Here is a 13031-nt window from a genome sequence, read left to right on the forward strand (position 1 = left end):
AACGTGACATCGTAAACAACAAACCCATTTTGAAATCTGCGGAACGGAGAGCAAGTAAGCGTCCTGCTGTTAGCTGCTAGCGGGCGATGGGCAGTTAGCTAACGTACGGAGGTTGTATTGAGTTTCATTATGATGCGTTCATACTCTATTTAGCAATAATTTGCATTGGGTAAAAGTAATCTAATACTAATCTAAATATCAACAACATCAGCTAAGAATAATAGTCATAAAGAAGTGTATTTAGATTTAATTTAATGTTTTTTTTACCATGGTAATTTGGTATCAATAAATATGGTATTTCAATGGTTCATGTATTGACTATTACATCTCTGGTATCAAGTGTGATAAGCCATATTTTCATTTTAAACCAGTATCTGTAAATACTCTTCGTTAGATGGTGAAAAACTACAATTTGTACAATATTAATTGAAGCGAAAGTACTGAAAAAGGTTTTTCTTACATGCACATGAAAAACTGAATTTTGCACACTGAGTCAGTGATCCGAGATTGGATTGATCTATTATCCATTGTCATTCATTCCCTGCACAGTGATGTAAGAAAATCCCAAGGTGTTTAAACTACTGTTGAGTACTACATACTCAATTTATGCCATTTGACTTTCAGCCATTTGGAGTTAATGGGATCCTAATTGCACTTTCATTCCACCTGAGCGGGGCCCAAAAAAAAAAAAAATGTGATAGCTGTAGAGTTCACAAGGTGCGGCAATTATTTCTTGAAAGTGTTTCGTGCCCGTGTCACGGCTACCTCGAGTTGATCCGTGCTGATCAATACTCAGAAGTCTGACTACAGAAAACTACAGATTTACCTTCACAAAGTGTAAAGTTGCAGCTTTGAATGTGCACGTTTCGGCAGGATAGTAATACAGCTAGCGTGACGCTCCTCTAAACTGAGCATCTCGGCGGCCACTTTGACAGCAGCTGTCCCTGTCAGCTGTGTCTCCTTCATCAGCTCTTTTAACACCAGTATTGCAGAGATATTATTTAAAAAAAAGCCCTCTGACATGTTCAACGAGCTGCTCGGCTGTGCCGTCACATCAATAACAAATGTGTGAATGGGCGTATTGCGCCCTTTTGACTTTGGTGGAGGCCCGAGGTGGTTGCCAGGTTTTTTCAATAACCGTCCAAGCACTCTCTTGGTCTGTGAAGTTTGCGAAATGTCACTTTGTGCACAAATAAAGTGTTTTTTTGCACCGAGTAGAAAAGAAAGAGGCTGCACGGTGGTGTAGTGGCTAGCACTGTCGCCTCACAGCAAGAGGGCCGTGGGTTCGATTCCCGGTCGGAGCGGTCCTTCTGTGTGGAGTTTGCATGTTCTCCCCGTGGCAGCGTGGGTTCTCTCCGGGCTCTCCGGCTTCCTCCCACAGTCCAAAGACATGCTGCAGGTTAATTGATCTCTAAATGTCCCATAGGTGTGAATGTGAGAGTGAATGGTTGTATGTCCCTACATGTGCCCTCGATGGACTGGCGGCCTGTCCAGGGTGTCCCCTGCCTTCGCCCTATGTCAGCTGGGATAGGCTCCAGCGACCCTAATGAGGATAAGCGGTATTGAAAATGGATGGATGGATAGAAAAGAAAGCTCCGGTTAATGTGCCTTGAGATTAGCTCAGAGCAACATATAAGGTGCGTTCGTGGATTGAAGATGTGAGGCAGGAAATGGAGTTTACTATGCCCCCACACCCCACACTCTTTCGGATGTCATTACAGAGCCTCAATCCATCGTTTCAAAAACAAATTGGTCGATATGTCGGTTTCAAAAACGTTGCTTCAAGCACAGCCTATGATAACAGGCCGAGGGTTCCCTCAGCAGATAAATCGTTAAATACAGCGGCAACGACGTATGTCGCGCAGTAAAATAAACGCTGTAAACGTTTGAACACCTCCTCTCAAGGCACAGCAATCTCTCTGGAGCGTCGCCTGAAGTTTCTTTTTTTTTTTTTATTCCATCACATATCAATTCAACATATTTACCGGGCGCCCGACTGCACTCTGCTCTCACATCGAGGAAAAGAAAGCATTAGCCACATTCAAAGACATTTGTAGTCACTTTGTTTCGGAGCAACTCAGCGGCATCGAAATGAAGACATAATTATCACGTAAATATATTCCTCTCTTTGTCATTTGCGATTATTTGCAGACGATTGGGTGATTTACGCTCTCAATGGCGTCAAGTCACCTTCTTTTTCTGAAAGTCACAGAAATTAAGATGCACGGCAAGACAGGAATATGATTCCACCGTATTATACTCCTGTAGTTCACAGCACCATCGCATCTTACTGGGCTGTACCCCACAGCTACCCAGATGTCTCATGCATGTAGGGTGCAAAATAGTTCCAAGCAGCTCCTCCACGAAATCCTATTGTTGCCCTGAACAGAGGCAGTAAACATACAGTATATTAAATATGAATGTTGTGAAGGAATTCATGGCAGGACAAACTAGGCCTCTATGATGCCTCGAAGATGATCCTCTATGACGACCAATAACGGGAGCAAAGAACACGTGTTGTCATAAGTCGACAGCACGGCTAGTCCTAGTACACAAGGTTTCCCCATCACCTTGTGAGACGGAAAAAATAGTACACTGATTTCATAGTGTCCGTTTAAGTCTGCAAGGTATCCGAGTTCTGACTTCTTTTTCTGAACATCCAACATACATGATGTAAGCGTGGTTCAAAATTGTCTGCCTGGTTAGAGCCCTTGGAAGAATTCAGCCAACAACTTCTCTCGTTCTGGTAGATTGATTTCTCTGATCACAAGCGGGGGTAATTCCATCTCTCTTTTCACAGGACTGAGCCGTGCAAGGCCAGTCTACTTACTTTCTAAGGAGACTAGTAGATAACATATGGGTGTGTTGTGATCTAAGGTGCGTATCTATTCTCGGGAAGCAGACATTCCCATTTCACCTTCTATGTGTTATACTGAACTTGAGTAACCTGACAAAAGCATAACATTATGACAATATATAAGCATTTATATTATCAATCCCCCTTTTTACATCATTTATTATGTAACTAAACCATAATATAAAGCTACAAGAATGGGCTATATCAGTTCATAACTATGTCTGTGTTATTTAACAGAGGGGAAATCTCTAACACCTTAAAAATATCAGTTCATAACTATGTGTGTGACTTATTTAACAGAGTGGAAATCTCTAAGCCTAAAAGCTTGTATCTAAATTATAAAAAGCTAAGCTAAAACCCACCTATATCCAGGATCTTAATATACCCCTCATACTAGAGAACCGTTGTCCCTAGGTATTTGTAACCCTCTCATTATACTGGATAATCCTCTAAGCACATCGTATGGCACAATCAAAGACAGTATAAAATCACCCTCTCACAAAAGTCCCACGCCTTCTACGTGTGTTCGTATATATGGGATATGGTCAAACATTAACGAGTTATGTGCACAGAAATGAGGCGTCTAACTCGGTCTCTTCTTCGGCTCCAGTGATGTCGAATCTTACCATACGATCCTCGCCATCCTCCTCCAACAACTGTAGCTCCTCTGCTAACAGAGCCATTTGATATGACGGGGGCAATTTTGGAAGGGAACATTCACATTATTTCATATCCATAACAACGTGACGGCCAGGTGGCAACTTGCAGGTCTAAAAAAGGGAAACCAATACGAACGTGCCCTTAACCTCGCCTTCTCTCTACTGGCCATTAAGAAGTCCGAATCGTCTGGAAGTCGATGAGTAAAACGGCCAAAATGCTGAACTTCAAAACGACCACAAACCAACGAGTGACGTCACGCTGAAGTTTTCCTCTCGGCCGGTCCACTACGACCACTTGTTCCAATCACCGTATGCTATAACACGGGAAACACGGACATGAACCTGTGACAAACCTCAGCAGACTTCATTTTACCACAAGGTGCCACTTTCCAACCATACTTTGCCAAGTGCACTGACAATCTGAATTACAACCCTATTTATTACCTGTCATAACAAAATAACAAATATATCTATTCTAGCACTTTATGGCAAGGAAATGGCAAACGCATATTTTTATTCAAAACAAAAACCGTGATGCACACACATGATATTGTTATGTAATATGCCATGCCAACATAAACAATTGTATTAATCTATATACATGATTAATTGGCTCTTACACATATTTTCTGACATGAACAACTGCTAAAACCACCGCCCACGTCTCTGATTTATTTACTAGGTCTGATGTCGTGCTCATCGACTGCTGTTTCCCCAGTTAGAGAAACTATTGACACATTAGAGCTTTGTAGGTCAGGAATAGGGGCATCGTTGCCCTGTGCCGGAGCCAGAATCAATCCGGCCCCCCACTGTGCCGCCCAAACAGGAACAAGAGCCAGACTTAGTAACAAAAGTGAAAACAACACCGCAAATCAGTCTGATTGTCAGGCTAAGATGAACCAGTGATGTGGGATACTATTTAATAGTTTATTAAAAAGGTTTTACCAGTTTGATATGAATATCCATATTAGATTGTTGTTGTTGTTGTTTAGGGGTCAACAAAAAGGCTGAACATCTGTGGATCATGAGAATTCAAGCACACTTGATCTGCACAGCGTGTTACATCTTTACTCCTCGCTGTTAGCGGCATTAAAAAAGTCACATTGTCCAACTTTAAGGTTGGCTTTCAGGGCTCCGGATCAATTCTGAGAAAAGGAAAAGGATTGGTCCCGATTAAGGCCACATTTACACATAGCCGGGTATTTACAGAAACAAATTTTTGCCCCTCCGTTTTCAAAAATAACGTCATACACACAAGGTCGTTTTCAAAAAAGTTTCTGTTTATATGAACCCGCATCAATACGCCCCCGGGCGCCATCATAACTATGCCAAACCTGTAGTCGGCAGTGTAACGAGAAGGATAAAGAATTCTCAAAACCAACAACAACTACGAAAAACACGATCAACTTCCTTTTCGTTGGCAGGCAACGTACCTACGTCTTGGGAGTATAGAAAGCTGAAGAAGGACTGCTGACCTCCGTTTGACCTAGTTCACACGCACGGAATCTCCACTTTGGCCGGAGTTTTTAGAAATGATCGTTTTCCGTGATAAAACCTCCGTTTTTGTGTAAATGAAAGGACAAAATACATGAAAATATATGCGTTTTCCCATCGTGTAAACGGGGTCTAAGTAAAGTGGGAAACAAATTAATGGACTCCAAACCAGCATTGGATTTGGTGAAGCTCCGAAAGTTTCCGTACAATCAAATAACATTTCCTCAGATATTCTGGATAAAACTTGTTTGCAGACTGTTTTGAAGTAGCAGCAAACCGTGACTAAGCAGAGTGATGGATAAACTCTGTAAAACAAAAAAACCATAAATCATATATCATGCGTCACCATCAACACAACAATGGGCAGCAAACTAAATGTGTCCTTTCGTCTTGGTGCCTGTTTGGGGGGCGGAGATAGTGAAGAGGAGAGGAGCCTTGATTCATTGCTGTTTGGGGGACTCAGGACTAATCTAATCACAAAGAGAATCTTAATTCCAAACTGGAGTTAATAGTAATGTAATGCTTTGGAAGCGAGTTTATTTAAGGGGTCCTAATGTTGATGGAGAGCCTAGTTCAAGGCCTGGTGGATAAATCGACTATATCCTGTAACGCATACGTTTTCTGGAAGTCTGGAAGACTTTGGGTTCATTAAAAGGGGAATGAAATAGCTTTTCTTTATTCCACTCCACATGTACTTGACAAACTTAATTCCCTCTGCTGTCATAAAACTGTTGAATATTAAAAGAAAGATGACCTATTCCGTTTCTTAACTTTAAAATAATTAAAGGGAACATTAACTGCACGGGAATAATTTGTTTGAAAACTGTAACTCTGAATTAAATTCGTTCCTCGCAGCTGTCAAAGCCTCTCGAGCGAGACACCGGAGCTTGGCCTTTCCCGTCTGTTCCTCTGCTAACTGAGTCTGTGCTGCTGATCCCACTGGAGCTTCAAACACCTGTTACACCGCCGAGCTTTTATCACATAGTTTTACCTTAACAGTGAAAATGTTAATATCTCCAAACTAAAAATAACATGTGTTTTTTCATGAACCTATGACTCTACTTCTCTCTTGATTTATTCCCTCAGTAAACATTGTAAACATGAGTTTATGGTCTCAATCTCTAGTTTCAAGTCTTCTTCCAACACAGCGTGACGGTCATTTTGGAAATGATGGTCCATTTAGAGTCAAACAGACCATAACGCAGGGTATGCTTTAGGGCGGGGCTACAAGGTGATTGACAGGTTAATTTTCAGTTCACGAAAGTTAATTGCGACATTTCGATCAACGAAAAAATCGTCTTGTCTAGCGTCCGGTTGAACCTCGCGTGATCCTTCTGGTTGCCAAAAAAAAAACAACCCAGATGAGATATTTGTGGACCCAAATGGTGGACGAACCGTCCCAAAAAAATAAAACATTGAATTGCTTATCTGCTCCAATTGAGCCAATTTCCATTTGGAAGTTCTTCAGAGGAGTTCGAGCCCGGAGGAGGTGGTAATCACAGTACCCATAAGTACAATCACATATCCATAAAACAAAGTGTTTTTCTTTTTTACTGCTAATGTAAATATCAACGTGTGAACGAAGAACAAGTGGGTGTTATTTAGCACCAACGACAAGAAGCTTTTTGAAGCCCACACATGTCTTTTTCTTTTAATATTGTCGTTGTTGAAACGCTTCCACGCTGACAACATATTCGTGGGTCCAGGAAAACGAGAGAGCCCTCGTCACTTTGGCATTTATATTTAGGGTGAAGTGGGTCTCACTTCCTACCCGGGTTTAAACAATGGAGTGGCACAGAGGAGGAAGGTTTGATACGGAGATAACTGAACCTCTAATTCTATAATTAGAATTTCTAATCAAAGAAAACTCAAGACTATAAAAAAAAAAACTTTCTGGACAATACAGTATTACTTAAAATTCTACAAGAGATTTTAATTTAAAGTCCATAATCTTCAGAAAGAATCTTGACTAATATACTTTTATCTGTCTTTTCTTCCTGACGCCATATGAATGCTGATTTATTTTCAACTTTATCTAAGTAACAAATGTGTTTTCACTTTTTAGCCATTTTGACTACTTAACATTTGCACTTGTGCCGCCCACTTGCTGAGAGTATGCATCAATTATTTTTAGTGCACGTGGCAGCATCGTGCCAGAGTGCGTATTTCTTCTTCACGCGTTGTTTCTTCCCCCTTTTCCTTGCGCTTGTTGCTCTCCATTTTGTGTACAGGATTGTTGAAATGGAGCTATTAAGCTGTATGAGCAATAAGTTGTGTCAATACAGGCGTGTACCACATTAGCGAGGAGTCATTCATTTCCCTCCACGACTGTAATCTTCACACTTCCGGCCTCACAGGATTTTCCCCGGGTCTCCCAATTTCCACTGAAGGCCAGACACCATATTAAAAACATTGTTTTTCATGAAGTGATCTTCTTTCTTTTCTTTTTTTTTTTTATAGTTTTGGGATATTTTAATTTCATAATATTTCATCTTTCAGACTAGTCGATATAAAAAGATCCATAATACACATTTAGGGCGTTATTTTACTACTTTGTCTTCTTGAATCTGCAGATTTTGTCGTAAATTCACCAAAAGTCACCTTTAAATAATGCTTAATTGGCATAAGTAAACATAAACATGTATTACGTTAAGAAAACTTAATACAAAAAAAAATTATATATATATAGGGAATTGTCTTAATGTCAGTAATCAACGGCTGTCTTCAAAATGCATGTAATATATTCTCTACATTTGAGCCAGAAATGTCCACTTCAGTACCTCAGAGGGAGTTCATATAATAATTGCCTGATTTATACAACATTTTATTCCTAAAAACCCGGCGACAGCCTGTTGACAGTATTTTCTATTTGTTCAGTGATGCAAAGAGATAGAAACCGTCGACTCTGATATGACAACAAAACAAAACATGTTGAATCTGGCTTTAACCGATTTAAAGACACAGTGTCTCGTTTGCATATTTAAACATACGTTTTCTAAAAACAATTATATATTCAAGGACATGTGCACTTTGTTAATCAAGGATTACAACACAAAGAAAATATTGACAAAAATATCCATTTCGGGAGATTTCCGGGACTTTTCTCTCAAACGATGAAAGCAGACTTTTTTTGTTGTTTTTTTGTCTCTCCCCAACTAGTCTGTTGTTGTTGTTGTTGTTGTTGTGTCACTAATTTCCTTTTCTCTCTCTCTCTTTGTTCTTCTTCTCCGTCTTTACAGCGACATTGGGGACCTTGGAATTCAGTTTGCAGTACGACCAGGAGAACAATGCGCTGCACTGCACCATCAACAAAGCCAAGGTGAGTCGCCACGGTGACGGGAATGGCGACGTTAGTCGAATATTACATTGAATATCTGCGCTTTGATAAACTTTATAGAGTTTGAAAGAGAACTTCTGAGTGGAATCACAGCTGTTTGGATTTAGCTAAACTGATCCCAAATGTGGAGTTTTACTCTTTATTGTCTGTCGCCGCCTCGCAAACGAGGACACATTAACCAAAATGACAGTTTTTCCAATACGTTTTTAAATTTAATAACCATCCGACATGAATATTTTAGCAGCAGCCTAATCTCGTGTCAACCTACACGTACTGGCTGTGGAATTGGGACTTAACACGTCCCACTGGTCTCTCTCCGTGAGAGCGATATTTAAATCTATTTTCATCTGAGAAAGCAGTCGTGATTTCGAAAGCGTATTGCATCTATAAGTTGTTTTTTTAATATTAAAAGTGTCACTTAAGGTGACTCACTGGTTGATGGAGTCAAACATATTTCTGGAATTTGGTGGAGAACAAAACAAAGCTAAAAAGGAGAATGAATATTGGACCGACGGTACTTTAAAATGTCAAATGGTGCCCGAGACTGAAGAGAGGCCTTTATTAAAAAAAAAAACCAGGATATTATCACAACGGACCTTTAGGTTTAATTTCCTCTCTTTTTTAAATTTATTCACACTGTAGTGACAAGACCATCTGTTCTCGTTTCAGGTGTTAATTTACACCATTTTTTTCTGATTAATACAGAGTGCAATTTCTTCAATAATTTCAATTAGTACAACATGCATTAATCCTTTTTTTGGGGTTTCACTTTTGATCAGCAACACCGTTCTTCGCACTAATTAATGAACTCCACTCAGATCTCCCGTGTCTTTCTTTCTCTGCTCCATGAAACTCAACCCTTAGTGCAGAAAAAAATATAAAATTCAAAGCCTACGAGCCCAATATCGACGTAAACTGGAGCTCAACACAACACATTATTTTTAATAAATGTGATTGCATCATTCTCGGTTTCGTATAGGAGCTCATTTTTATTATTTTTCTTCCATAATAACTTTGCGTGACCTTGGCGTGTCAACGTTTAGCCAATCACACACCTCTGTCTCTTATGATGCTCCCAGATTGACAGTTGGAGCAACAATAAAGTGTTAGTTGCACCGTTGTATGCTTTTTAAAATTTAAATTGTTCTCCCAATCAGGCGATAATTAAGAGGCTTTACGCAAGGATATAAGAGCCAGCAGGTGGGGGAAAAGTCACCAGCTTTTCACTGGCTTCTGGCACATTCTAATGCCACAATTTCATTTTACACACTGATCTAAATTATTACAGTTAAAACATGATCACCACATCCCGCTGGATGGTTCAGAGCATCACGAAACAAATCTGCACGCATGGAATATGAATTGTATTCATATTTATTGTATTCAATGTATTCACGGTGGTTTTTTTATGTACACACTGCAAACCTAAGTGAAAAGCTAAATTATGAATGCCAATAATATGTGTTTGCGATAACAATAGTTTTGGGATTATTAGCTATTACAGTGCGAAAAGTTAATTAAACCCAAAATGCAACAATTTAATTTTTTCATTAAAATCTTGTTATTATTTAATTATGTTTGCGCGAGCAGCTGAAGAGCAAACATAGCCCGTAGATTACTGTATATCCCGGGGCACCGGATCAGAGTAGATGAACAGTGTAGCTGAATCAATACTGCTTACAGGCTTGGTATTGATATTAGACATCCTGATTAGCATTGATGAATTATTCAGTAAATACATCATCCAAATATCTAGCATATTGGGGATGGACTGCAATAACCAAACCATATCTAACTTTTAATAATTTGCATCCAACACACAATAAACACGAGTCCAGTGGTGTTTACTTCTGCGATTCGCTCTCCTGTGTTTGTTATGATGAAGAGGTGGTTTCCGACAGCCGTGGCTGCCGTCAGCAGCTATAATTCTTCTTATCCGTCTGCCAAAATAGCTGCTATGGAGGAAAATGGGCATCAGAGGAGCCGGTCTTGGCAGGAGTGTTGGACAGCAGAGTGGGCATTACGCCCATCTTGATTTATGATGGTTATTTTCTACATTTCTCGGCTTCCTGCCTAGCCAACGGGAACAAAAAAAAAAAGGATTACTGTATATTCCCATTTTCAGGATTTAATTTGTTGGGGTTTTTTTCAGTTGATTTTGCCACCAAAGTAGCTTAAATAATAACTGTGATTGAGAGTAACTTGGTTATAGATCGTGGATCATGGAAGAAAGAGAGGTTGATCACAAAATGTGCTGGTTAGGGTGACCGTGGACAGTGGGGATTGGGTTTTATAATAATGAAGCAGGGGTCACATGGTAATAGCCCTGTTGGCATTTGGTAAAAAAAAAGAAAGTTGTTGTGCATTTTAGAAACTGACAAAAGGTCTCCAGACATCTTATCTACAAAAAGAGGTTAAAAGGGATTGCGAAGGACCACTGAATTTAATTTAAAAATTAAATCCGTAAATTAAAAATCTTGAAAAAGCGCATTCTTCTTTCTGTACGATTCCTCTTCGTTTGGCTAATAAAGATTGCCTACTAGTGGAAACTAATTATCAATGAGAAATAGTCTCTCATTTAAAAGTGCCAACTTCGTCTCATGCCCTTTCTGGGTTGTTTTCAACACTTTTGGCCCCAGTTATCCGTCTTTTCCACAGCTCCCTCACTGACTCTGACTCTCACTCTCTATATATCCTGTTTATAACACACAGTGGTACAGGGACCCTTGAACTCCTACAACATTTTCAGACTCTCGATAGACAATTTGAAGAAAGTATCATTAATCCAGTAGACGGCGTCTGTTTTTATTCCATGTGGTCTTCTTCCTCAAGAAATAAAAAAAATAGGCGGCTTTGTCGGCCACAATACAAGTGGACCGCTCAACCCCGAATCCCCCAGATTCAAGGATCCACTCTTTGCTCTTATGACGTGCTTCCTCTAGGTTAATTCACTAAGAAGTAAATGATATATTTCACTATTAGGCTGACGACACTGCTGTATCTGACTCAAAAAACCTCAGAGAAGTCTGCTTGAAGTCTCGACTTGGCTTTTCCTCAGGACCTTTTTCTCCAGGGACCGTGGTGCTGATGGTTATTGGGATTATCGAAGGCCATTTTGACGATTTCATGCTGAGAGCATTACATAAACTACTGCATCTTTCCGTAGCAAGAAAACCTTCCTCCATCTTATATATTTCAATGTGTCCAAGGCCTTTAATTGCCCGTTCATTCATCCACCGAGCACAACTGACAAAATGCTAACCTGCATCATTGCCCCTCGATTAAGCTGCCTATCACCACCTATGTATTTTCACCTTTCCTTGTGTTTATTCCCGCTCCGCTATTACAAATCAAATTATATATAATTTTCAGTCAATTTGTGTCTTTATTTTCCTTTGCTTTGTATTGTTCAGAGAAGAGAAGGAACGAGTAATTAACTTTGTCGTCATCAACGCACACTAAGAATAACAAAAGCACAACAATAAGGTGCTTTTGTACCTTTTACACAAAATAATTAATTAACAGAGAAACAGGCGTTTGTGTTCGTGCAAACCCCAATATTTTAATACATATGGACAGAGAAGGCCTGTACATTTTTTTTTAGAAGTGTGTAGTGGAGCAATTTGGATAGCATTTGCATAAAGTAAGAGGTCTGCGAGCTTCTTACCAACTGCACTCGGTAATCTACTTTTACTTTGTAGGTGGAAATGAAAGGTTCCGAGGCACGTAACAAGGAGGCAACGGTAGGACAAATGGCCCATAGATCCTTCACCTTGACATGTCAACAGTTTGAGAGCCAGAAATATTTGCTAATTACGTTTTAGTATTTTTTTTTTTTAATGAAGGGCTCTCTAATGAGGTAAAAATAACCGCTGTTGACCTCTTGTTTTCCTGCTTGAGACACATGTCGTTTTTGTGCAAATAATCTTTATCCTGTGAGGCTTTCTTTAAAAAAACATGTGACTTAATGCTGTCTTGAAGAGATATTTACTTTATTAGCTGCCGCTCGTTTGAACCAAAGACATCACAGTGACATCGAATACTCTTTTAATTAAGCTGGAGGTGTGACCGCAAAATGTGTAGCTTCAAGCGGTGAGGACTATCTCGGCATCCGTCGATCAAACGTAACATTATTAATAACGGTTAGTATTCGCTCATTATGTGAAGTGATTCTATTTGAGATAAGTACATTTTAATGAAACCTCATTTGTTCCAGAAGAAAAAACATTAAACCCTCTTTGCTGCCATCTGGAAAAGAAAAGACGAAGCTTCCGTTGGCTTCCATTGTACCGTTGCGTTATTCCTTAAAAGGAGTATGCTACTTTTGTAAAAGATTTTAGTTTAAAACTAGAATTACAGCCTCACCAAAGACTCTCGCTGGTTGCGGAGGCATAAAATTATCTTAGAACCAGATTTCTTTTCAATGTCCAGATGCGGAAACAACACTGCCTGGAACCTTAGTTGATAAGCCTACATCACAGCTGATAATAACAGTAATTATAAAAGAAAAAAGTACTTATTTTTACAGCACTTTTCCTCCACATGTATAGCACACGTGTCACCATTACGTCCCTCGGGGCAGCGCCGCGCTTGACAATGCCGTCCGCTCCGGATAATTATGTCAAATTGATGGAACAGTTCGGGGTCAGAAATTAACTTTTTTTTGTCGAGCAAAAGTATTGAA

The 13031-nt window shown here is 39.7% G+C and overlaps 1 protein-coding gene across 1 annotated transcript in view; it reads left to right on the forward strand.

Moving 5' to 3' along the window:
- Positions 1-13031, forward strand: part of doc2b (double C2-like domains, beta) — a 98976-nt gene that overhangs the window by 41721 nt on the left and 44224 nt on the right. Inside the window, exon 2 of the mRNA XM_034550689.1 lies at positions 8250-8329. Within this exon, the coding sequence (XP_034406580.1) occupies positions 8250-8329 (80 nt within the window). The remainder of the gene's footprint in view (positions 1-8249; positions 8330-13031) is intronic.

The sequence above is a fragment of the Cyclopterus lumpus genome, chromosome 14 (genome assembly GCF_009769545.1).
Source record: "Cyclopterus lumpus isolate fCycLum1 chromosome 14, fCycLum1.pri, whole genome shotgun sequence".
Lineage (NCBI taxonomy): Eukaryota > Metazoa > Chordata > Actinopteri > Perciformes > Cyclopteridae > Cyclopterus > Cyclopterus lumpus.